Raw genomic sequence first — 27,644 nt, forward strand, 5'->3', positions numbered from 1 at the left:
TCATTTTAAAACTTCTTGAGCAATAGCTGCCTCTTACCCCTTGCCCACATAAAAAAATTGTTTTTAATTAAATTCATATTGCTCAAAGATGGCAGTGTTTAGAAGTGGTTTTAGATCACAAATGAAACTTGACTTCTGACTTCACCATGATTTGGGTGCGGTTTCACAGCACAACTAACCTGATCCAACTTTAGCTGCCACTGGAAGCTCCCATTTTCCTCCCAGGTACTGAAGTTTCTCTAGTTCTGGAGCTTGTTGGCACAGATTAGTAAATCCACAGAAAAATATTACTATTTATTTTAATGGTAAGATTAGCTTTCTACTGGTTTATCTTTCTAAATGTGCTTCTCAGGTCAGGTGTCAGGTTTGCATCAAATATGATGGAAGAGAAACAACGAGAGAGTGTAGCAGGGAGAATATAGTAGACGAGAGGGTGACAAATAGCTGTTCGCTCTGTTTAACAATAATGCAACATGATGCCCTAAGTCCATTGTATGTCCCAGGGTTTTCAGCTTGCTTTTTTTTTTTTTAATAAATCCAGTTACAGAACAGGTAATCTCACCTCCTGCATGTTCCAATATTATTTTTCACTTGTGGCATAGCGGAGTCCAAAACTCACTACATGTGTTGCTGTGTTACCAATGAGTGGGACTGGGAAGATGACTTGTCAGTTTAAACCTCTTTATTGAACTGTACTTTTGTTTGACATCAAACTGCAGTTGAAGTTAGTACTGAAATACAAACTGTCAAGCAAGATGTTTTTCTGAAAAAACCTTGGAATTTTTATATTCTGGCTATTTTCTACTGCTTCTAACTGAAGAAGTATGTCTGTACAACATAATTCATCTTTGAAAGCATGAAATCAGCATGGGATAGATTGATCTGTAAAAATGAACCCATCTCTTATCTCTTGTTCTTCAGCTGCTTATGCTGCATTTGTACTGAGTATGAAAGTCTCCAAGTGGCTTGTGACAAGCAACCAGCAAGTTTTATTCAGCAGCTTGTGTCTTTCTTACCATGAGTTGTGTTTATTAGTAGCTAGTGTGCTGGCTTAACCTTGATCGTAAGCTGTGTAACCGCTTTATATTTCAGTGGTAAATTACAAGCACTTGAATTAGTCTGCTTTTATTTTTAAAAGCTGCAAAGTGTTATTGTCTCTTGCAGAACTAAATATAACTTCATATGTTCTTCTGTTGTTTGGAAATCATAAGCAGCATGATAAAGGCAAATCTGTTGAAACCTGACAATTAAAATAGTTTCACTGTGTATGACTCTGACGTCCATATGTGTTTAGAAATCTGCTATATTGCAGATGGTTTAAAATTTAAGTTAATCCGGGAGGCTTATTTAGCAGTTGGAGTTTGATGATGATGTTCTTCCTCCTTCTCCATCCCATATAGGCAGCATTCCAGTGTAAGGTTCTCCTTATTGTTGTGAAACTTCTCTTTGGATGGCATTGCAACAGGTTTTTTCTTCTTAAGTGAAGCTATGGACAGTAGCATCAGATCAGATCTATGCCCTGACACACATGGTATTTTCATTAGGAGGAATAAAATCAGAGGAAAGGGTACTCCTAGCATATATGACATGAAAGCCTTTTCCTAGAATTAATGCCTCTTAGCTAGCTGTTGAACACTTCCCTACCTTTGTGCCTTTCATTATTTGAGATGCATCTGGAAGCCTTGTTGCTGTGCACAGTAACTAGATTATGATGTAAATATTGCTAGTGTTGTGCAAACCTGTATACATTATAACATAATGTTCAAAAGGCTGTTGTAGTAGATACTATGGGTATTTGTCCTGTTTGTTGTCAAAGTAATTCAGCAAATTTTAGAAGATAAATACACAAAGATTAAAGTGAAATAGTTATACTGGTGTATCACTTATAACTTGGAATAGAAGGGGAGTTGCAATATGAGAGGCGAGAATTCTCATTGCATGGAACAGAAAATCTTTGTAGAAGAATATTGATTCTGTGATCATTTATACTGTACTCTTAGGATAGATTTGATTTAGATCAAGGGGAGTAAAATTGTACCTCTGTCATTAGCCAGAACAAATGATTAAAAAAAATTAAAAAAAATTCTGTGATAACAGGTTTTGCCTTTTGTCACAGACTGCATTATGTGCACCCTATTGTCCTTTCATTACGCCTGTGGGGACCCTTTGGGTTGAGACTTTTTTTTTCTGTTTCTGTCACTGTCTTGGAAAAAAGACCACACTGCAATTAGTGTGCACTTTTGCCTTGCTGCTGTCAGAATGTAAGACCATTTGTGCTGTCCTTCCCTAGATACTGTTTGTAAACTACAGGGTGGACTGGAGTGTGGCAGCGATCCTCTAGATGGCAATGCAGACACATGCAGACTCCTTGAAGACAGAGCCATTACTGCTCCTGCTTGCCATAGACAGAACACTGTTGTAGGCTTCAGAGAGAGTTAGAACTTGGGTGGGTGCAGCCGGCTGCATTTCAAGATAGTCTGTGTAATGCTGAAAATGTGGCAGGCTCCTGGACTGTGTGGTGTTTGACTCTGTAAAGGAGGGTGGCAGGGAAGAGAGGGTTGTCTGGAAGTATGAGAGGATCAGTACTGGTGGAAGACCCTTGGATGTGAAATAGTGATGTTCACTGAAATCTTTCATGAGTGCACCACTTACCTGGTGAAAAACACAGCATGAAAATGTGGGGAAGAGGGTTGTATGCATAGAAGCATTGCTCTGACTTGTTTTGGAAATAAGTAACTTGATTTCTGTTGCACCATTCTCAGTTGTTTGAGGCTTGGCGATTTGACAACCAACTAGGCAATTCAAGAATTTACATCGCTAATGGATGCACAGAAGGTTATGGCAAGTGGGTTTCCCTTGGACTGAGCTATAGCTGAGCTGTGTGTCTTAGCTGCTGGAAGTAGTTATTCTCTCCCTGAGTGGTCATGTCTTCTATTCTTTCAGGCCTCCTAGACTCTTCTATCTGAGAAGGTGTTTGTGAGAAGCCATAATGGACACCATCTGCTATCTTGGGTGTCTCTAATTTGGCAGAGTTGGGCCCACACCTGGCTTGGCAGCAAAGACATGCAGAGGTTATTGCAGCTGGGCTCTTTGCTGATGTTAGTAAATTATCTTTCTGCTTCTGAAGGCCATCCCAAGCCGTGGGGACGATAGGGGATGAATCTTTGGCTAGTGGTAAGAGGTTACCAAAAGCTTGATCCAACTGCCAGAAGGATGTTTGACAAGTTGGGGCTGCAGCATTAGCAGTGGCAGAGAGTTGCTTTGCTTGTGACATCTCTAAACATTCATGCTCAGCTTTTATGCGAAAGATGTAACACTTGCTGAAAACCTAACCCCACAGGCCTACATGGAGTGCTTTTGTGTGCTGAGTTGGTACTGGTCAGCTACGTACCATAAGATAGTGGGCAACTATGCGGTACCTAGCTGTGGCTAAGCCGCTCATGACCTGGTGGCAAGCCTGGGAAGCATCGAAAAGCCTACCACTGGCCCTGCCTCCAAATTAGTAACAAAGGCCCTTACTTCTCAGGTGTGCTGCCTGTGATTCTAAGAGGTCATTGTTCTTAAGGGCTTCAGCTCCCAAAGGTGTCCATGCAAGTGCAGTTTTACATAGTTGATATAGAAGCTAGGTTTGTTTCTCACTTCCATTAGTATCCTCCAGAACGCACACTGCCCTTGCAGTTTCAGTAGACCCGGTATCTCTGCTTGGGAACAGTCTGGAGAACATAACTGTGTGTTAGGGTGTCATGCTGCTGGTTAACAACGTTGAGCTGCTGTGGTGCTGTGTTAGAGCTAAAGTCACTTGCAGCAGGTGTATCTACATGTACCCCTGTTTATGAGGAAAGGCAGAGATAGGAATAAAGAGAAAGGCATTCAGGGATAGTCATGGAGCATTGTGTGTGGGGAAAGGAGGTAAGAAAAGACTAATGTAAAAGCCTTTATACTAGTTGCACAGCAATTGTAGTTGCAGAGTGGTGCACAAAGTTTAACTTGTATGAATTGTTTGACTAAAGTTGCCCTTTAAAGTATTAAGACCTATGAACAATCAATGAATTGAAACTATCTTTGTATTTTACCTCATGAAGCCACCACAATTTTTACTTTATTTTTTGGATATCAGAACTAGGTTTAGCACCTCATAGAACCACAGTCTTAAAACATATTTTTGAAAAAGATGTGTCTAAAACTAAGATCTAGGAAAGTGGTTTGAGGAATGCATTTGAAGCAATGTGTAGCAGCACAGGTAGAGCTAACTTCATTTTATTTTTCCTATGATCAAAATGAGGATAATAAAAATTCCCTTTTTATTGTTGCTGAAGTCAAATAGCAAGCCTAATCTAAGTTTCTGTGAGAAGCCTGAGCATTTCCACTTGCATAGTATTCTGAAGAAATAATACGTATAGAAACTAGTATAAATATTGGTACAGTACTTTGCTTATCGTAGTTTTTACCCTTTTAGATTGCATAGAATTTTGGATGAGTAATTGAATATGTCCAAACATTTTGGAAAAGTTTACAGGAAGAATTCTAGTTATAAGGGAGAAATTCCAAATGAATGTCTGATCTGTGAACCACTATTAGACTGAAGCATAAATAAAAAACAACCAAAGAACCAAGCAACCAACAAAAAACACCTCCACCCCGCAAAAAATCCCTACCCAATGCTGAAATCCCTTCAGAAAAACAGTGTGTTTTTTCAGCCAAAAAGGCCTCTCAAACAGTTACCGCAGACAATTGTAATTTGGGATTGGTGGCTTAATAATAGTAGTTGTTTGGGTGAGCAGAGATTCCCAATTCTTTACAGAAGATCAGTCCTATAAAATGCAGCCACAGACTGCTGCTGAGAAAAAACTCAATTAAGAAAGGAAATTAGTCTGGCAATTAAAAAAGCCACAGCAGTGTCTGGAAAAACGGGAATTTTTTTTTTTTTTTCCCCCCTGAAAGCAAACTGATGAGATCATTTTGGCTAAAAGAAACTCGTAAGTAAGGGTACTGGGACAGATGGTTCATACTTTCTGTAAAATGTCAATGAAGTATGGGTATCTGTAAAGAGAAACTTTATATAGTTTATTCCCAGGACCTTTAGTATGGTTGTCATGACTGCTTTAATACTATCAAGTCATACTTACAGGACAGCTGTTTCAGCTAAGTGCATACTGTTCCCAAATTTGGTGTGATACCTGATTTTTAAAGTGATAGTAGGAGGCTGAGATAAGCTGTGTGAAATATGGTTTCTCAATTAACATTAGTACATAATTTAGGATACATTGAAACACTACAGCAGCTCAGAAGACTTAAACCCTCCTGCCAGTCAGAAAGGAATTTTATTCACAGCAGGTAAAGGATTTTCTTGGCCTATGTCGATAGTAATCACATTATTATGTTCTACCTTCACGAAGAGTTTGCTCTTGGACAGTTAGGTTTTGAACCCAGCTGATACTAGTTGGTTCATTCAGCATCATGGGGCATTCCCAAGGTACAGCATAGACCGATGTAACAAAGACGACACTGTAAGGGACAATGTTCTGTTCCTGTAGGAGTTACTGTGTAAGTCATGACTTGATGCTGCAAAAGCAAAATTTAAATTCAGTGAGAATCCTTCTGAAAAGGGTTGTAAGTTTAGTTTTTTACCTCATGACTAATTCTGTTCAGGAAGTGTGAAGTTGGAGAAGGAGAATTGTTAAAGGGTTGAATCCCAGATAAGGAGGCTGTGAATTATCCTAGGAATTAATTGGATCTAAAGTTTACCAGCTGAGTAGAACATGGCAGTAATTTTGAAGCCAAACCAAAGTGAACAAGTCATGTTATTGTTTTATTTCCATACACTTGTTCCCCAAAAAAATACTTTTATGAATAGGCAAAACTGTGAAAGAATGGTCTGTACTTTTATGATGAGTTTTGTATTTAAGAGTAATTTCTTAAGACCTTGAGAGCACCAGACATTGCCCTCCGAAGAGAATGGGAATTCCAGGAAGGGCATTTGCACAGTGCCAGATACCCCAACAGAAGGTCAGGGTTCCCAAGATTATGACTGGCCTTTAGTGCTCCCAAGTGAAAAATCAATTACTTAATATATTTTATACTTAGATTAAACCTGTAGGGAATAATTGTTGAACTGGAAAAAATATTCTTCTTAGTCGCTGTATTAAGGTACTGTATTGACACATCAGATATACAGCAGAGGTTTCCTGTAGGGCTGTGGGCATCTTCATGCAGTCATTTCCCACTTGCAAAATGGTGCAACTTCTTTGTTTTCTCACAAGAACCATAAGGTCTTTGAAATCTTAGCCTCAAACACTGCTCTTAGCATGTTTGAGCTCATAACAAAGCATAAAGACCTGTAATTTTTGCTGGGGTCACTTGTGGTATTAGAGTGAAAAATTATTATTGAATGCACAAAAAATGGGAAATCCATTTAACATTAAAATGTAAGTCTTTGTAAATGAAAGAAAGGAAAAAACTGGTGTATGAATACTTAATCTTCTGTGCATAGTTTTTAGTGTCCTTTGAGTCTCATAGTCAGTTACTGTGAATAGTTTGAAGATTAATTAACAGCACAAAATTGTTCCTATGTTACACTTCCTACTTTCCAAATATAAAATACTTATCTTGTGCACCTGTGGGTATCTGTATGTGTATATAGCTCTGTGTGAGAGCACAATCCAAAGTGTAAGAAAAGATTCCTTTACTCCTTTTGCTAGATGTATGAGACCACAGCAAAGTTACGTATTTTCTGTTTGCCTAGCCTTGTCCTCTGTAATTAAGGAGATTTCACAGCGTGTGTATAAAAGGCTTTTTCCACACTGTGAGTCTAATAGGGTTCTAGGATGCTATGCCATGGAGCAAATACTAGTCTCAATGTAATATGTTTCAAGACTGGTTTTCTGTTGACAAGTTTTTGTTGTGAATTTTTCTGCCTTTTTTTCCTCTTTCTTTTGGAGAACATTTTTAATTACATTGGCACCAAATATTACATTGATACTAGTCAAACTAAATTGGTAGTAAAAGGTCAAGTCAACGTTACAAGCATTTACTAACATACAATGTGACTGAAAGAAAGCTAATTCCAGCAGCCACTGAATAAAAATTTCAAAGGCACTTAAATCTCATGCTCACAAAAGGCTTGGGTTAAGTTTCATTGAGAGTCATTCCAAATCTCAATTGAGAATGGAATTTGGATGGCTTTGGCATTTATATTTCATGGCAGCTGTAATGGTCAAGTATTTCCCCCTCTCATGTTCTGCTTAAATCAATTTTATGTACAGTAACTCCTAATATCCTGAAAATTCACTATGATCCAAACTACTTGACTCTTCTTTGGGGTTTCTTTTTCCACAAACGTAAATTACCCTTACTGATATGTTTTATTTCAAAATGCTTGTGGTTCACATCACACCACAGTGCCAGTACTGGTAAGGTATTTCTGCTTAGAGGAAATATCAGTTTCTGATATTCAACAGTTTTGATTTTTACCAAAGACAATGAGTATTGAGTGGTTATTAGATATTTCTCTGGTTTAGATATGACAGTGGAGATTAAACTGGAAACAATAAAATTGCAAATGCAGTAATTGAAAAAAAAAGGCAAAAATTACTGTGTTGTTTCAACATACAGTATATATTGCCAAAGCTCTGTTTAAGTCACTTTAGGGATTACTAATGAGGGTATTTTCTTTTTTTTTTAAAGAGAAAAACCCATTCATAAGAGAAGTTTGGGATAATGAGAGGTCACCATTAGTACTTTTGTACTTTTTAATAGTATTTTGGAAACATTTCTAGAAATGTTATGAGATGCTGAATGCAATATGTTTCTTAAATGATTCTCGCTCATGTTATTCTTTCCTTTTCTTATAGTTTCTGTAGATCTCCTTAGCTTTTTTTATGTTTCTCTCTTGATATCTCCTATTCCAAGAGCTGCTTTTTATGCAACTAGGGATAAAAAGCAGCTAAAGGAATTGGGGGTCTTATTGAAGCAAACTTATATGGCATATCTAAATTTATTGTCTGAGTACCTTTATTTCACTTGTAGGGCATGGGAGAAAGTTGAGTGTTTTTCTGAGAACTTAACAGACAAGGAGGGGATAAAGCAGCTAACATTTTTTTAATGTTCAAACTTTGTTATGGTTACCACACTGTGGAGAAAACCATACATGGAGAAACTTTATAGCACTAGCTTTACTGTGCTCTTCCTGATCATCTGAAGACTCAATATTTTTTTGCTAGAGTTAACCAGGCTTATCACGTCCCCATATATAGGTTATATAAATAGTTCTTTGCAAAGAACGCAAGTTATCTTCAAGCAGCATTAGTGAACAGTCAGCATCTCTCTTACAATGAACAAAATTTTCACGTGTTATAAATAGCAGTGACATAACTTTTTCTCCCGTGGGCTTACATCAACTTTAAGTTTTCATTTTAATGTAATTTATATTTTGCGAAATTGAAGCACAGTAGGGTTTTTTGCCTTGTCGTACTTCAGGAACCCACAGTCCTGAATTCAGAGCAAAAGAACAGAGCATGCATGGCAGTGGCGCTGTGTAAATGTGTACAATTCAAATCAAAAAGTTATGGGGCTAGTGGTTTTGTGAAAGGGAACTGTGGAATGCTTTCTGCTTCTTGCTAACTTCCATACCCTACTGAGCGTAGCTCAGCACTTAGAGCCAAGTTCTGCCCTCTGATGCACACACTTGGCTCTTGTTTTTCTCTAAGGCATGTGCATCTGAGATCAATACTTGGCTTTTATTTCAAACAGACAAGTATAGAATGAGTAATGCATACATGTTGCAAATTGAGCAAATGACATAAGTAAAATTGCATATTTAATTTAAGAATAAATAATTTTTGCTTTGGAGCATTTGATAGAACTCTGGCATTCTTGTCTTGCTTCTACTGTTTCAGTCCTGTGAGGAGTAAGGGTTAAACTTGTGGAGCTTTTGCTGCTTATGACCACATACCTGAGAAGTTAATATTAATTTAGATTGTCATGTTAACAATAATAAACAATCTTGATCTGAGTTCATTTGTGCATTTGTCCAACTGAATTCTGTTTTTTAGGGAAAGGTATTTTTATTATTCCCCTGCTTTTTTCTTTATTTTGAACTGTATGTGTCACATTACTGATATGCATATACATGTGCATGCATGCTCAGTGGCTTGCAGTGGCCCAGCTGTGGAGCTTGCCTCTAGACTCTGAGGTTTTTACTTTCTCTGTTCTGCAAACTGTCCTTCAATAAGATTTTGTGCAATGATGTCATTTCACATTCTCTAGTGGTACTGAAATGACCTTTTTCAACCAGCACTAGAATGACCGCCTTCAGCCAGTACATAGGGCTGGTCTGCTGCCATGGCAGGGCGAGGTGCAAAATAGGATGGCTGCTGTTGCTTGGCAGAGGGCTGAGACAGGAGGTGGAGGAGATGGTTGTCTCCAACAGCAGTTCCCTATTTCCTCATAAAGAATGAGCCAGATGGAAGCTCATCCTCCATAGATGGAAGCACAAACTCAATTCAGTCCACAGATCAGTTGGACCATGCTGCTAAACCCCAGGAGTTTGACTAAGCTTGACTATTTTAGAAGATGTATATTCTAGAGATTTACTGGCATTGCTGGCCAAATGCCTGTAACATTATACAGCATTATACTCCCAAGCAGAAATTTATAAAGCATCAAGAAAGGAGAAGGGTTATGAGCAACTTTGCCTGCTTTTAAAATATGTTCTTTTTCCCCCCCTTTGTTCCTCTCCCTCTCCCCCCTTGTCCCCACTCCTATTCTCTCAGCCATGAAGACTTTGAATTTATATCGGGGACCCGCATGCGCAAGCTGGCTCGAGAAGGACAAAACCCACCGGAAGGCTTCATGGCTCCTAAGGCTTGGACTGTGCTGACAGAATACTACAAATCCTTGGAGAAGGCTTAGGCCTCTTATTAACTGCAGATCAACCTTTGACGCCTGATTTATTTACGAGAAGGGGACCACACAGTCACCGTTCATGTTGCTTTGTTGTGGTGTCTGTCAGGAAGTTCTTCTCTGAAAACAGACTCTTTCTCCCTAACTTAGCATCATTCTTTGCCTGTCCTTATGGATTCTATTATGTCCTGGCACCTAACTAGCTGCTGGTTTTAATGTCTTCTCTTTTATTACAGTTAATATTCTTGCAGTAGGATTTTTAACTCTTGTCTTTTTTTTTATATTTTACTGCATCTGTCCTATAAGTTCTGCAGCTGTTAAATAGATGCAGCTTTTTTCACATGTTATTTAAACTGCTGGGTAGTCCCTGGTTTTAGTAGTTTATAGAAGAAAAGGTAATGGTTAGACCCTTAACTATGAATAGATTATCTATAAATTGAAAAAGTAAATAAGTTTTAAAACATCTATAAAGTGTCCTCATTTTTATCTCATCTTCATCTCCAGAAGCACTTAACATTAATTTCTCACTATACGTAATCAAAAAGCAGAGGGTTTTTTATGTAGCATAATTAAACTTTTTTGCTTTCTTTGTTTAGCTTTCAAGTTCATTGAGTTGTCCGGTGGTGATTCTCTTCTGCTGTGGACTTGTAAAGGTGGCCAAGTAATGAATAAAAGAAAATATCCAGTTTTCACTTTGAATCGATAACTAATCTAGATTTTTTTTTTAATTTTTTAATGTGTGCTTGTTGCCATAGGTGTCAGTAGGAAATGTTTTATTTCATTTGATATAACTTGCCAGTTTTCTGTTTTGGTTTTGTTCAGCCTACTACAACTTTAAAAAAAGTATGACAGAGCAACCTTGAATTCATGTTTAATTATTGCAAGAAAAATAAAAAAAACTTTAGATCTTGGCATTTCCTGTGGTACAAATGCTTAGTCCTGAGGTTAATTTTCTGGCTATTTTTCAAGGTCTCCAAAGAGTAATGTCCTTCTCTTGGTTCAACTCTGCTTGCTTGAAAGACGAAGCATGTGTTGTTCTTCTAGGATTCTTCAAAAATCCTGAAGTTGATTCATTCAGTATATGAAACATTAACTGCTAAAGGAAGACATAAAAAACAAAGTAAAACACTTCAAGTGTAAAGTAACACTGACCTATTGGGATCTTTTCAAGCATTTGCAGCTAATCGGTGGAAGTGTCGTAACCCCTTTTAGCCTATTAGCTAGAAACTGTCTCATATCCTTCTCACAGAAACTTACTTTTCTGTTATTAAGCAGTGTATATAGGAAGAACCAGCTAAAAATTGTTTTTAGAGTGTTGATACTGTCCTCCTATTGAGCCTGGATGAAGCATATGTTTATCTCTCTTTTTTTTTTTTTTTTTTTTTTTTTTTTTTGATAGGGGGGAAAGTTGTGATGAGGGGACCTGTGTAATGAATGGGACGAATGCTACTTGCAATCTTTGTTTACTTGCTTTGATAATTACTTCCTTCTCTTTTCTTCCTCTGTCTCTTTGAAGAGATGTAGAAAGTATCTTTCAATGGGATTCTTATCTCTGATAGTAAGGCAGAATTGGGAAAAGGCAAGAGGCATGTTTATTAGCAAACCACAACAATTACTTGAGACTGTTTTGGTAGTGTAAAGCTTATTTCTTCAGAATTGCTGAACAGATTTTCTTCAAACTTGGCTTTCTCTTTAGATTGCATCAATATGTAGGAAGTGCAAAATCCAGAAGAAAGACTTCATCTATGTGCAGCTGTTTGTGCAAAACTTCAAGTTCAACTATGAAGGTGAACAAGAGTTATCAGCTGCTAAAATGGGATTTGCTGTTGGAAATTGGAATTTGGACTCTTTGCTGTCAGGTTTGATTCTTTTGCTAACTATGATGAAATATAATAAAAATACTTTGGCAGAATAGCAAATACAGGTGAAAGTTTGTAGAAGTTAATGTTTTAAAAATGTTATGTGTGCTATATGAAGTTCGGAAAGTAAGTGGGAGTGGTGAGCATGAATGTGAATCATTTAGAAGTTAATTTAGAAGCAGGAAGTTTGAGCAAATTAATACAGTGATAACAAGCAGATCTAGTTTTCATGCTTAGCTGGTTTGAAGCTGAGGCCTGTTGTTACAGTGCTTCTGGAAAGTATTCCTTGCAAGGCTCTGTATTAAAGCAGCTTTCAGGTTTATTCTAACATTAAGCCAACAGCTATGGCATTCCCAGCATAATGCTGATTAAGAACAGGAGCATCTGGTCAATTTGTGGGCAGGACTTGCTCTATGCAGCAGTATCTTATGGTATCGTATGAGTTTTCACTGTAGAGTTCAAATTTTTCCTCTTGTCTGTAGCTGCTTTATTTAAGGAAGCTATACTTACAGAAAAGGGCTACCCCAGAAATTACTCTTTTTGTCAGTGTCTCTCTTTAGCTTTTCTCTGCCTTATCTCAGTCGGTAGCATTGTCAGTTGGCCAGTCCTCATTCTGTAGGTTAAATTTCATTAAGGGTGCTATGGCATTTGAAGATCTTCTGAAACAACAGTTGAGTGTCTTCTAGGAGGCAGCAACAGTACTAATGAGATAATGGTTGTTGCACCCAACACCTGTCTTCCCACACCTGCTCTGTCACCAAAGAACAATGACCTCAGGAGCATGCCATACAAAAGCAATAATACTCTTGAACCATGTGATGGATAAGAGGGCAAGCAGGACCTAACTTTCCAGCTGGGAAAATAAAAAGCTCCATTGTTGCATTTCTTCAGTTCCTAAAACAACTCTCTCTTACTGGAAAAGTACTGATGTGTACATGAATTACGAATCTAAGCAGTTATATAGGTGTGGGTTTTTTCTTATGAAGAACAGCAAAATCAAACTTCCGAGTATGTCCTTTTTCTAAAGGTCATTTTGCATTAGCAATCAAGAGGAGTTTTACTCTGTTCATTAAAATGAAAAATGTCAAAAAGTGTTTCCCCTTCCTCTACATCGATCTACCTTGTAAACGGTTCTTTACTTGCTACTCTTGTGCAGGATAATTTATGGCTGTTATACTGTGCTGCTTGTACAGTCTCAGGATGATTATTCAGTTCTAGCTGATCATTCTGATGTATGAAAGTAATACCACCCTCAATCCGTGTGGCTGATACAAGGACAATCTGGACCCAGCTTTCCAAAATACAAGGGTTAATGAGGTAGGTGGAGAATACTAAACCCTAATCCTTAGGGTTAAATAAATGGTACAAAATTACCACCTTTTCTAGGTGAAATGATTAATTCCAGATGACTTTGATTCCTGCAATACCTATGAGCAACTTTACAAAAAACTTGCCTTTTTCTTAAGAACCTCATGGCTGAGAATTCTGTTTTCCTATGTGAGCTCCTATATGCCTGTTTTTGACTAGCACAATTACTCAGAGTAACTTTTCAAGTAAGGATCCACAGATTGTGACAGAAAAATAGTTGATGAATGCTGAGGATGCTGACTTCTGTCTGATTTTTTTTTTTTTTTTTTTAATCTTTCAATAGGGGATCTGAGCACTATCAAAGTAATACATCAGAGACGTGAAATGGAAAATGTAGACCAGGTCACAGGTTTTTTTAGATGCAGTTTGAAGCTAACCAAGCTTCTACATCTGGAATAATTCAGTAGAAGTCAGGAGGGGAAGAAAATGAGTGGATGTCTTGGCATGATGGTCATTGTGGTGGTGGAAATAGAACAGTGCTACCATGAGCTGGGTTGCAAATACTGTAATTGGGTTGAATTTTGACCTCCTTTGCATTTCATATTTCCTTAATTTCAAAAAGTTCCACAGGTAGGTCACACAGAGTTAAATGTACTGCCTTTCCATGCTACAAAAAGAATAAAAGTTACTTTGAGCATCCTGATCGAATACTAACAGACTAGTCCAGATCCTTTTCCCTTCCTGATGGATTAAAGGTGCTAATCAATGTATTATCCTTTTCCCTGTAAATGCTGACAGCTTCAAAAGCAAATGTGTGTGTCATTTTCAGTATTTACACACATGGTATCTCTTGTATCTCTCTAGTCTTGAACCTTTAAGCTTTTGTACTAGGCACTGTAGGAACATAGGAAAAAAGCTCGCATTTCTGCTTCCCAGTGAGTCAGAAGACAAGTTTAGTATGGCACCATCTCTAAAGACAGGGAAAGGGAAAACTATTCCTTCACTTAGTATTGGAGAATCCACAGGAAAAAATAAGATAGAAACTTTGCATATATGTCTGTTTATGCATCTATAGGAACAGGATTTACTGTGGTGCTTGAACACAATGAATCTGTAGGGGTGGTATTCTACTTCTCACACCTGACACAGAATCCTTCGCCGACACCAACTGTAAAATAATAGGGACTTCAGCCTGGAGTAATTTTGTTGAATTAAATGGTAGAATGGAAGCAACTGATAGCTCAGAATTAATATTTTGTTGTTCTTTATGAATTGGTCTTGGAAACTTGCTTACCAAAACTCCTGATTCAGATGCTGTTAAAGAGGAGCATGACACTAGTTCTGTTTTTTCCAATGTTTAGGGTTTTTTACAAGACAGAGGTGAGACGCTAGATTACCAAGGGTAAATTTAAAGCCTTCAACGGCCAATTCGTTGGATATGAGAGTTCCTTGCCAGCAGCCAAACAGGTGTCGGGTAAACGTGATTTAAAGGAAGACTGTGCTGAGGTTTCTGCTCATTTCTGGTATTTTACCTTGAGGAAAGCCTGAGGGCTGGAATAGCAGGGCCTCTTTTAAATTTGCTTTCTCATTTCACAAAAAAACCCTTTTTGATTATGAATATGGCTGGATTTTTACTAGGCTTTTGAAGTGTCCATTGAAGGGTTTTCTTTGTGTCTCCTGCAAGCTCTCTGTCTGCTCTTGTGGTATTAGGATTTTTTTTACCTGTATCCTTTTTCATTATTTAGTCTTTATTAAAATCACTTCTTTTTTTCTTTATGGGAGGGTATGTATGTGCGTGAGCCAGAATCATGCCTTCAACATTTCCAGAGCTGTTTGCCCTAGAAACCTCATCTTGATATCATTTTGAAGTTGAGAGGGGGAAGGCAACTACACTGAAAGCTAGAAAACACTACTTTAAAGCCACATCTGGAATTCTTAGATAGTAAATGGCTCCAACTTAAAACAGAGAATACAGAGATTTTATATGCCATAAAACTCAAGAAGCCTTGGATTCAGTATAAGGACTGTCACCCGACCTTCGTGTTAAAATGCAACTACACAATGCTTTGAAGTGTGATTGTAGTCAGAATGCTACCTGTCTGTGTATTTTTTAAAAAAAAAAGGTTAGTTTCAGTATAAATTTCAGTGGAGTGGAAATAGTGCCCAAATCTTGCTTTTATCCTCTGCAAACAAAGCTGTTTTGTCTGTTGGGTCCTACACTCATTACTCTAAATTGCGTCATATGAGAAAATACAAACATTTTGGCCATATCCACTTATTTTCATCTCGTAACAGCAGTTATGATTGCAAGTAAAAGACTTGCAGTCTAAGCTGTGAGGTTTTCAGTTTTTACTGAGCACCTGCAGATCTCCAGGCTTTCCACCCAGTTGACCTGTGCCTGAAGTTTTATGGTCTAAATCAATTATTTCTGTAATGATTGATAGTAAAGTTTGTTGAAACAATTGTGATGAGACAGATGAAAGACACCTATATCCATGTGTTAATATTCCCTGAACATCGTTGGTGCATTTGATTTATTATAGAACGTGACATTTTGTTCAGGAGGACAAACGTACTCCTCTAACATGGAAACACTTATCTGTTTTCAGGAGTGCTCCACAGAGAAAGAGAAAAACGTTTAGGTTTTCGTACTATTAATTTGATTTGATCAACAGCTTTCTCAAAGGCTTAAGTGGAAGCAGAAGAGACTCCTTGACCCTTAAACATTTGGGTCAAATGGGTTGTCTGCTGTAGAATGGAAAACTGCAGCCGGATAGTCCACGAAAAGTTGTTGGCAGGATTGCTCATGTGTCATTGAGTTCTGCCTTATGTATAGTTCATCTACCACCTGTGAAAAACAATATTTTGATCATTTGATTCAGTTGTTTCCAGACAATGAAGACAATCATAACACAAGATCATGTTTAAGCATAACTTTCCACTAGGAAAAAGTTTATCACTATTATAGTTTAAATATAAACTAGAGTACAGTCTGAAAGATCCAGTGTTATAATTATATGAGCAAAAGTTTCCTATCATGCTATGTGACAGTGGAGCAGTAAACATGCCATCAGAGTTAACATCAGAAGTACAGTGCAAAATGCTAAGTATTATTGACACTTCTTCATTAGAGACATTTATAACTCCTTTGTTCATTATTTCTTCAAGGAAAAATACTTCTTTTTGAAAACTGAAAATACGTTTGCCTTTACTTGGTAGTTAGAGACACTCGGAAAGGCAGTGATTCTTCATAGTTTTTACTGTTTTGCTGTGAGTATTTTTAAATACACACACACTTCTGAGCTCCACAATGAAATGGCTTTGGAAAGAACATTAAAGGTTTAAAGTTCTCCTTTGTAAACGTTCTTGGCTATTTTATTTTTAGTAGTTTGGTCATTTTTTCCTCTGTACAAAGAGGAAAAAAGTCTCATAAAGGTTGATCTTATGTAGAGATTGGGTACAGAATTTTCATCAACTATTAGAATAACTATAGCTGGTTTCCTTTTCATACAAGCTTTTCATTTGTGTTGTGAGGATTTCTTGTCAAATACTTCATGTGATGGAGAAAACTGTATTTAAAGACGGTGAGTTGATGGTGGAGAATTCCAGGATAGCTTCATTCAAGCACCAGCAATAAAAGACCACATCGTGTAATATGTATTCTTTCAGAAGAATATTGTGCCTTTTCTATAATCATAGTTGTGAAATAAATGCAAATTCAAAGCAGCGTGTTCTGTCTAAAAGATGTACAGAAAGAAATGAACATTCTTCAGTCGGTGGTTTTCTGGGGGAAAAAGCTTCCTTTTCACATTTTGAATGTGTTTGAAAAATGAAACATAAACATCCTGATCTTTCCATTTCCATACTTAAAAGATGTGTCTTGATAGGCGACCAACGTGTTTTCTGTCTCTTATTCACACAGTTGCATTGGCTTCAGTTTGAGCATTTGCTGAATATTGGCAGTGAACTGAAAATCGTGGTCTATTTAGACCAATTCTACACTAGACAGTTTCAAACATGCAAACTCATTTTTTCATTTAGACATACTCAATTGACTTTTTTCACCTGTATGTAACCTGCTACAACTCCTTATTTCAGATTTTTTTACATAACTGTGTAACTAATGAAAGAAAACTCAGCCTCTTTACCTATTCTTGGTTTGATTATTATCCTATATGTGTCTGTAGATCTTGAAACTAATCCTAAGGAAATAGGTGCCTTTCCACATTGTTTTTGTAATGTTATCTCTGGAAGACATCATCGATGTTCATCAATGTGAACTTGAAAGATCTGGCTGCCTGTGGAGAAATGAATCTGTATTGAGAGCCTGCGGAGTTTGTGTTAACTCTCCTCTCTGTAAGTCTGTGACTGGATGTTGGAATACGCAGAGCCTTTTATTTTGGCAGAAAATGGTTAAATCACTGTTTTCTTAAATGTGACACAATGGGGGTTTCCAAAGTAATACTTATCTTAATTAGCCAAATAAAGACAAAAATTGTAAACTAGGAGCTTTTTAGCCAGTGGCTTACAAAATGATCAGTAGAAATTAAATACGACCTGCCCACTAAAACCCAGAGGTTTGTGCATGTGTATATCCCCAGGGAGACTATCAGTAACGTGAAGAATTCCAGCATCGAAGAGGATTTTATGCAGTATGAATTTATTGTGCATTTCATGGCTCCTGTGGAATTTTCAATGTCTGCTCAATCTCCACATGAAATTTTAATAAAATATGTGCTCATAGTACATTCCACTCTTGTATCTTTTTCTTCCTTTTCTCATAAAATATTCTGTTATTGTTTCAGGCTGAAAATTCTCTTGACTTGAATGTTCCAAGGGAAGCATCGCAGTTTACAAGGGAACTCATGCAGTTTACAGTTTCATCAGTCACCTGTGAAAACTATGAAAGAAGGGGCTGAAGTGTTCTGTGACAATGAAGTTTCCAATTTTGGTCAAGGCTGATATAACAGGGACCTACAATCTTTTCTTGGTTTGCAGACAGGTGTGTAGCATTTTTTATTTGGTTGGGTTTTTTTGTTTTAGTGAGCATTAGTCAGCCTGTAATCGTGTTATTGTTTAATTATCTTCTGAGGTTCCTTTAAGGGTAGTCTGTGAGCCTTTCTGGAAGTGCAGCTCACAAGTTTACAACCATTGGTCTAGAATAACAGTTAAGAAGTTTTCACGTATTTTGTCTATATAAAATTACAAAGTACAGAAACATTCAAAGAAACAAGAATAAAAATCAAAGGAAGGGATAAAAGATGATTATACATGGAGTAGGCAGTATTTGAGAGGTTAGCATGTTCCTATTTAGGCCAAACTCCATTTTACATCTACTGCATACAAGAAAGTTGCTGGTATATGTTGGCTTTCTGGGTTTGTACATTACCAGAAACAGGTAAGAACCCAATGAAAGCAAAGACAACAGCTCCAAACCAGCCAAAACTTAGGAGGCAAGCATCTGAAGGAAAGATAACTCTTGCTCTCCAGTTAAAGGGGAGCAGAAGAGGAACTGAGACCCTGAACTTTGGGACCTCTTGCACATTAGATATGGAGTTGGAGCCAAGGAATATACCACCACTTTATCTAGTGGAATGTTCATCTACAAAAGTTTTGTGTACATAATGTTGAACCCTGTCAGTGTAAGAAGAAATCATGTAGAATACTAATGTTCTTCCACTTGCTTTTCTCATCAGAAAAGCAAGGATTGTCTGCCATGTGGTTGCTGCCTTAACCTTGGCTACTTGGGGATTATTTGTCTTGGGCCTGTCGGCCTTGATCTTTCATACTTAGGAATTACCTGGACTCTAGCTATCTTTGTGGGGCTCCAGGAGTTGGTTCTGTTTGGGCTCTCAGCTGCTTTCTCACTGTGGCAGATGCTGGATCTCTTTCACAGCCAGATTTTTTGGGTTTCTTGAGCACACTTTCCAGTGAGCTTTGCTATTTTTACTATCTCTGGAGCATGTTTTTGTGGTCTGTGGTTTTGGGGGGGTGGGTTGTTTTTTGGTTGTAGGGGAGTTTTATGTTTTTTTTTTTTTCCCCTGCCTTATACTTGTGGAGCTGAAAACAACAGTTACTGTAGTATGAACCTAAGCATCCTAGTTCACCATCTCTCTGTGCTTCTGCTGCTGCTTTTCATGTCTCAGCTTCCAGTCAACAGCCTGCTTGCTGAGAAACAGAGAAAGTCTTGATATTGTGCAAGCACTGTCCAGCAATAGCCAAAACGTTGGTGTATTACCAGTACTGGTTTAGTCAGCAATCCCAAATGCAGTGCTATATGGGCTGCTGTAAAGAAAGTTAATTCCATCCTAACCAAACCCAATAAACCTTTGCTTCTTAAGTAGAGCTCTGAAGGCTGGAGCAGCTGCAGCTCCAGAAATCCTGAGATTTTTCCATATTGGGCAGATACTGCTCTTCTGATGTAGCCAGAGAAAATGTAAAGATAGTTGCAATTGCTTGCAACTGCTCTACTTCCATATGCTTCTACCTATGGAGCATCAAGTGGCAATGTAAGTGTGAAGATCGAAGAGATTAAACCTTGTTTGCTACTAATCTGACATAAAGGCCATGATTCTTCAGTATTTCAAGGTAAAATGATAAATAATCATGGTAGTGAGGAAAGCCTCCTTGTTTGCAGTATGACATAATTAAGCTGCATCTGGTAGCACTTCATTTCCAAAATGTTCACAGAACTGTTCTAACACCACCCATGGTACTGATGCACAAACTGGGAAATAATCAAAAAGGCAAATTTGTTACAGGCTTTATTGGAAATAAAGAGCAAAGGAGAAGCCTGCTGTTCTCCAAATAGAAACGTACCAGTCCTGCAATGATTGGGAGCGTTGAGGGGACATTAAAACTTCAAATCAGCACAGACAAAATACTAAAGGAACTTAGTGTTTTCACTAATATTGATCTTAAGTAGGATTCTTTAGTAAAGAGCTGATTGCGTAAAAGCTGTAAGATTAAGCTTGTTCAAAGAACTGATTATTACCATTTCTTGTTTTTACAATGACTTTCAATTATCTAAGAACTGCTAAATTTCTTCTAATCAATAGCACTTTTAAATTGTAGGAGGACAGGAAAGTGCACTTGGAAAGTTGTAAGTTTCTTAATGTTTTAGATTTTTCCCTTGTCTCTGGTACCATCAGTGTTTTCAACCCAGCCTGAAAATATAAAGCTGAATCTGCAGGTTGATGGTTATTACACATGAACACATCTATACGCTCTGTTACGGCTCCTCTGTGGGCCTGTTGATGTTGCACTAATTAGGGTGTCATTCCCAATGGGATAACAGCAGATCTGCCCTTACAGCTCATGCTCTGGGATTAATTTAATGGATGTAGTGCAAAATGCTACATAGACTTCTGTGAGAACAGACTGCTATGAGAACAGCTGGCTTAGCATGTTCTTGCCTTGGTAGGCTTTCAAGCTGCTTGGACCTTTTTTCTGCGGCAGTCAGTGTTGGCAGATGCCCTCTTATGTTTAGAGGTGAATCTTGTCCCTGGAAAAGTAATTTTGTAAGTGCAAAAAAAGGGCATTGCGGTTTCACTGCAGGAGTCAGTACTTGATCTTTTCCTGACACTGCTGAACAGGCCTTGCTGTCTTGTATATTAGAATGCTTAATTGGAAGATTGAAATATTGTCGAAAACTTCAGTGGTTGCTGAGGGATTTCTTTTACCCCTTCTGTCCTATTTGGTAAAATTGAACATTCTCTGTAAATAAGTGTAGAAGAATAAAAGTCTTCCCTTTGCAGAGTTCTGCTGAACAAGCAGGACTGTATTGGTCTTCCTCAGAATTAAATACCAGCCAGACCTGCTGTTCATATGTGACACGCTTATTTGCATTTGCTCTGATCTTTTGCCCAAATAAAAAAGCAGGAACTGAATAGGATTTAATTACAGGCTTATTTAAGCTTTCTTTTATGCAGACAGTTGTGGATTGTATATTTATCTGAGTAGAACTTTTGAAACATGGTCCTTTCTGCTCTCCATTTTCTCTTCTTTAGAGATATCTAGCCACTGATGTTTGGTTTGTTGTTTTTTCTTTTATTTCCTTCTGATGGAAGCCTACATTTACTGTAATGCCATCAGGCTACTTCTGTCATAAAGAAAATAATGAATTAAATTATTAATTGTTCACTCACTGTAAGCCCTAAGAAGAAAAAAATTGCATTTTTGTTTCTGGGATATGTAGTTTGGCAGGATTCTATTTCATCTTAAAGAATTCTTATGCATCAGAGTATGAGGGGCGTAAAATTAGGCTAAATTAATCTTTCTACTGTTTGATAGAGCTTTTAATTGCTTCTCAGAAGAACTTGCCAAATCTAACTTCTATCAGTTTGGGGATTTTTGTTTGTCTGGATTTATACTACATGATACTTATCACCCATAAACCAAACTTTTACTTGTGGCTTAATTAGTTCAATTACCATTAAAACCCGACATAAATCTTCAGCCATATTTAGAAGCAAAAATATTTTTTTCATACTAAATTTGCATTCATTTTTCATGTTGTGATGATTTTCTCATTCACTGGGAGTGTGCACTAGAAACACTAGCCTGTTTCCACAGGGCAAGTTTCCTGATGGGTGAGCAAGGAATACTCAGTATGGTGAAATTGTTTTACTAGGTGAGTTTCATCCTAATTTATGATCAAGAGGTGAGTTTGTTACTGGTCCTTTCTGGCTTGCAGAATTAGTTCTGTAGAGTTCTAGTGCTAAGTGTTATTTAGTAGAAATCACATAATGAGAACTACCAGAGAGCTCTTTTTAAAAAAGCTCTCTCTGAAATATAAAGATTTTCTTGATAATGAAGTGACAATTCGTAGACATGGTTTTTTTTCTTCAGTGTTGTTCACATTCAGGAGATACTAAGGTATTTGTAAGTGTTTGTATATATATGTATAGATACATACATAGAGGTACGTGAAAAGAGAGAAAGTATGTTAACCACAACATATGTTTCTATTGAGTTTCATCTGTTTTCTTCAGTGACAAAGCCACATGGTTATACCTGTTGGGATTGCAGGCTAATACAGATATAGAAGAACGAGCTGGCTGCCATACTGCTTAATCAGCCAAGTGGTCGGTTAGTCTGGTTATTTTGTGCAGAGGATAGATGCATAGCCTCTGGCAGAAATAATACATGATTTTTCAGATTCTGTCATTCTGTCTCTGCTGGCAATTGGGAAAAAGATATATGCCATACAACCAAGTTTGCATATTGAAAGTCAGTAGCAGGAAAATCACTGAGGAAGAGCAAACAGTATCTTTTTTCATTGTTGGAATGTTTCTTGGAGATTAAGGGAGCATACAGAATGTTATTGTAAGCCCTTTCAGGTTACTCATTTCTGTTACCTAGACAAACCTCCTAGGCCTCTTGTTATTGTCATTTGAGAACAAAGTGAACATATAACACATAAGGGAAGATTTTTAGAGTTCAAGATGTCCTTCCTAACCTCAGAGAAGCACACTCAGTGTGGTTTTTTATTACTTTGTTTTAATTTAATTGTGTATATACAATAGCAAAGAAAGAATAGTTAATATCACTGAGAAAAGTTTTCCTGTTAAGCCAAAGGTAAAGAGACTTTCATTGCTATTAGATTTTAGAACTGTTCAGGATTTCATAAAGGCCATTTTAGATTCAAGGAAAGCTCTTAACATTTTTTTTCTCTTGTAATAGATATAATAGAAAAATCATGGTTTGAATTATCTTGATATTCACAGAGAGTGTAGGAAGAAAAAAGTCCACTGTTAACTTTTCATTTAATCACTTCGTAAAATTCAGTTTGGTGTCATTTTAAGAGGTTAATTCTACTCTATAACACTGACAACTTCTGTGAGAATTAACTTTCTGAGTGGGTATAACTTTGTCCCACACTTGGGAATTTTTTTCTATTTAAGCCAATGGCAGATCTTGAAGACATTGTCCCTGATGATATAAGGGTATTCTTCTCTGTGTCCAGTTTTTTAATGAAGTTGCAGCACAGATGAATGCTCAGGATTTCAGTGGACTTGATTGTTCTTTTATGTCAGAGAATATGCTGGCTACATTAATGTTTCATACCTGAACGTAGTAGTAAAGGAGAAAATGGGAGACTGGTACGAAAGAAAATTCACAAATGTATGCAGTCTTGTAAAAACAAACAAAAACCCTAAACCAAAACAAAACCTACCCTAACAAAAAAAAACAAAAAACAAAAAACCAGCAAAACAAAACAACCAACAAAAAAACCCCCAAAACAACAAACCAAACCCACGCAAACCTCTTCCAATTCTATGTAACAGAAATCTCATGAATAAAAAATAATCCATTAACTGAATTGGTAGATCATCCTGGAAAGAAAAGGGTCACATAGAATAGTCTATAACCTCTAGAAAAAGAAATCCAGATAGTTTCTTGGAATTAGTTTAGCTTGGGATCCAAATAGTACTCCTGGATAAATCCATCCATGACTCTTTTCCATCTTCTTTTGTTGTTATTCTTCTGTCAACCCCATTTCCCTTTCTATTTTGATCTTCTTGTGTTTTGTTCTGATGTGTCCTATAATTCTGTGTTGGAGACTATTGTGGTTAAGAGGTACAAAACTTGTTATTGTGCACAAACTTAGTATTTTCCTAAGTAAAGCCTTCTGCACTTGATTATGTGGTAGCACTTAATGTCTTTGATTTTATTGAATACTTCTCTAGACAGTTAGAACATTACATTTGAATACATTATTTTTGCAGCTGTCTCATCCCCATTTTAATTTTTGTCTATATGTTAAACTTTGGAACTTGATAATCTCAGAGAAAACCTTATTTGTTTAGCAGTGATGGCAACAGAACAGTTTTGGAACTGAAGCGTAGCATGGCTAATGGTTGTTAGAAGGGACCCCGTGCTTTTCTAGCTTTAAGCACAATGGTAAAATCTATCCCTGTACAGAAGGCTAATAAAGGCTTGCTTTTACCACTTAATTAGAATATCCACACTGGTGGAAATGGGTGTTATTCTGCTGACTTCAAGGGAGCAATGCAAACTTAAACATTTGGATTTGGCTCAGAAACTTGAAGTGGTGTGGGTTCTTGAAGGTTCAAGTGGAGAACAGGCCTTTTAGCCTGGTCTTTGCGTAAGAGTGAATTTTACCCTGGGTATATGGATTATTCTACATAAAAGGCCTTCATCAGTTTTTACCATATGGCTAAAACACATATACATATTTTTTCTGTTACCTCCAGGCACTGTGAAGCAGCTGGTATTAATGAATAAAAATAGCCAGCAAAATCATGGCATGTGGTTGCTAGAAGGAGCAATTTATAGCCAGGAGTCTTGTAGATTGCTAGAAAGAAGAAAAAAGGAACGACCCCAAAACACATGACCTCTGAAAGCATGTGTGAACTCTAAGTTTCATCTGTATTTTGGGCACCTGTACTGCTCAAGGCAACAGAATATGGGATTAATTAGAAGATACTAATTCTATACCTATTGCTAAAAATTCTAGTGAAGGGAATTGGAGACTTGATGTGGTGGGTTTGGATTGTTTTTTTTAAACGCATTGCTGTAGTTTGTCTTCTGATTGACCACAGTATTAAGATAGTTGTAGCTTCATGGAGAGCTTTGGAAGAGATCATTTGATTTTTGTCTCTCAGAATAAATGAAATATAACTTAGAGGTAAGCCTTGGAAGGTGGTCTTACTGTAATGCAAAACAATAAGCTCTAGAAATTTATTTCATAGCCCTGGTTTAGATTTTTATCTTCTAAAAACCAAAGCTGTCCTGCCTTCTACACAGAGTAATGACAAAATGCAAGATTCTTATGTTTCAGAAAATGACTCTTTAATAGCCCTTAAGTGTTTCATAATTGATAGTTACCAAGCTCAGTGTAGATGAGCACTGAACTTTCTTTAAACCTTCACTGATGCTCATCTTATGGGTGGGTTTTTTTCTGGGTTTGGTTAGGTTTGTTTTTTTGGTTTTTGTTTTCTTTTTTCTTTTTTTCATGTGAGCCAATGAATTCCTTATTTCTTGTAAGGGCTGTGGTTCAAACAGTGGGAAGATCATTATACTATGCAAAATCTGTAGGGTGCAAATGCTAAAAGGGATTATGGCATTGTTGTAAGAAAAATGCATAATGGCTACTGCAGTTCTTGATTTTTATAAACAGGGAGCAGGAGTAGGAAGGGGTGTGGGATTCTGTTGTTCTACAGAACTGCAAAGATCAGATGCTATCTTAGGTTAGCACAGAAGGGAAGAATACAAAAAAAATCAGCATAAGATCCAAATAAACTTAAACTGGAAAACATTTTACAGAAAGACATTTGAAGTGCTCCATAATAAATTCAATACATTCAGAAAGGGTCTGAAAAGTGCTCCAGCATGGAGTCCCTCTCACGGGAGACAGTCCTTCACGAACTTCTCCAACGTGAGTCTCTCCCACGGGCTACAGTCCTTTATGAACTGCACCAGCGTGGGTCTCTCCCATGGGGTGCAGACCTTCAGGAGCAAACTGCTCCAGCGTGGGTCCCCCACAGGGTCACAAGTCCTGCCAGCAAACCTGCTCTGGCGTGGGCTCCTCTCTCCACGGATCCACAGGTCCTGCCAGGAGCTTGCTCCAGCATGGGCTTCCCATGGGGTCACAGCCTCCTTCAGGTGCCTCCACCTGCTCCGGCATGGGGTCCTCCACGGGCTGCAGGTGGAATCTCTACACCCCCTCATCCTCCCTCCATGGGCTGCAGGGGGACAGCCTGCTTCACCATGGTCTTCACCATAGGCTGCAGGGGGATCTCTGCTCCGGCACCTGGAGCACCTCCTCCCCCTCCTTCTTCACTGACCTTGGTGTCTGCAGATGTTCTTACATCTTCTCACTCCTCTCTCTGGCTGCAAAAGCCCTCCCTAACTGTTTTTTTTCTTCTTAAATATGTTATCACAGAGGCGCTGATTGCCTTGGCCTTGGCCAGCGGTGGGTCCGTCTTGGAGCCGGCTGGCATTGGCTCTGTCAGCCACAGGGGAAGCTTCTAGCAGCTTCTCACAGAAGCCACCCCTGTAGCCCCCCCCGTCCCGCTACCAAAACCTTGCCACGCAGACCCAACACACACAGTGAGGTTAAAGTTGTAGAGGAACAGAGATCCGTGATCTAGAGAGACTAGTCAAAGAAATTCGAATGAGAAATAAGCCTGTATTTTGTAGTGAGCATGATTACCAGTTGGAACAAATTACCTAGAGGTGTGATGGTTTCTCTTGTTTCATCAAAAGGCCACATGCCTTTGAAAGGTGTTGTAGACAAAACTGGGCATGATGTAGGAGTATCCAGGTGAAATATCGTAGGTAAGAGGAGCTATACAAAGGTGTACAGTTGATCCACAGGAAGGTTCAGAATATATTCATATAATTTATCCTGAATGAGAAGTTCCCAGATTGCATATGGCGGTGCTCTGACTGCAGCGACAAAGGAATGTGACTTGCAGAAGCATTCAGCTGTGACCAAATTCTTCTTCCTTATATGGTTGAGGGGAACATAAGCAGGCTAATGATGTCAAAAGAGGATCAACGTATTTCCTGAATATTCTGCTTGGTAGATCTATGAACTCCAGAAAAGCCAACAGGGTAAATGCCTGGTGGTTTTGTGGCTTCATTTCAGAAAAACATGTGGAAAATGGAAATCATAAACAGCAGGCAGGCAGGCAATTCTAGTGAGAACTTGTTTTCATGATTAAAACTGCTAAACTGTTTTAGGTCTTTAATTTCTTTCAAAAGATAATGCTGCTCACTATTAAGTTTAAATTTTTTGTTTACCCACCATTGTTGGAAATGGCTTATAAAAATTTGAAAGTATGTATATTATTAACCAGTGTTATCCATTATGCATTTCTGTTTGGCAAGTGTGAAATGCACGTGTATGGATGGTTCTAATACACCACTTTGGCTTTGTGTTTGAAAGCTGATCACCTGTAGTTTTTTGCTGATTTCCGGTGACTGGTATCAGCAATCATTTGCTGTGAATGTCAGATGAACAAGAGTACCTAGGAGAGGCGTACCTCGATTTCAGCAAGAAATATATGAAGATGGAAGGTACTTTTAATCTAGATGTTCACGTAATCCTAACAGATGATGTAATTGCAAAGAAAAAAACCCCTACTTTAGGACAATTAGTCTTTCTTGTAACAAGATATTAATACAAGCCTTGAACAAAAAATAGTTCACTGTAGTTTATAAAGATGGAAATAAATATCTGTGGTAGTGAGGGATTTAAAAACCTCTTAGAACAGAAGTGTTTGTACACAGAATTGTTGCATTTTTGCTAGGCAAATTCAATTCCTAAGCTCCCACATGTGAGGCATTTCTAATTTTACCCAGCTGAAATTTAGCATGCCAGCTGCCAGCCATGACTGCTGTGTTGTTTGTTGCTGGGAGAGGGTTTTAACTCCTCATTTTTGGAAAATTCTTGCTCATAAACTGCAAATTACTCTTCATTATGGTTGAAAAATAATAAAAATTCTTGAGTGTTTTATATCAAGTAGTGTGACTGTCCCTCTTAACATACTGAAATGAAACCTGGAGACGGACTGTTTACAGGGGCATGTAGTGACAGGACAAGGT

At 37.8% G+C, this 27,644-nt stretch overlaps 1 protein-coding gene across 4 annotated transcripts in view; it reads left to right on the forward strand.

Moving 5' to 3' along the window:
* Positions 1 to 15,176, forward strand: part of PAPSS1 (3'-phosphoadenosine 5'-phosphosulfate synthase 1) — a 52,541-nt gene extending 37,365 nt beyond the window's left edge. For 2 of the 4 annotated variants that reach the window (XM_075751491.1, XM_075751489.1), the window contains exon 12: positions 9,771 to 10,599. In XM_075751491.1, coding sequence (XP_075607606.1) covers positions 9,771 to 9,909 — 139 coding nt within the window. In that variant the 3' untranslated portion in view covers positions 9,910 to 10,599. Of the gene's footprint in view, positions 1 to 9,770; positions 10,600 to 11,596 lie in introns of those variants that run through there. The other 2 variants (XM_075751490.1, XM_075751488.1) reach the window with 1 other exon arrangement.
* The last annotated feature ends 12,468 nt before the right edge of the window (positions 15,177 to 27,644 follow it).

The sequence above is a fragment of the Balearica regulorum genome, chromosome 4 (genome assembly GCF_011004875.1).
Source record: "Balearica regulorum gibbericeps isolate bBalReg1 chromosome 4, bBalReg1.pri, whole genome shotgun sequence".
Classification (NCBI taxonomy): domain Eukaryota; kingdom Metazoa; phylum Chordata; class Aves; order Gruiformes; family Gruidae; genus Balearica; species Balearica regulorum.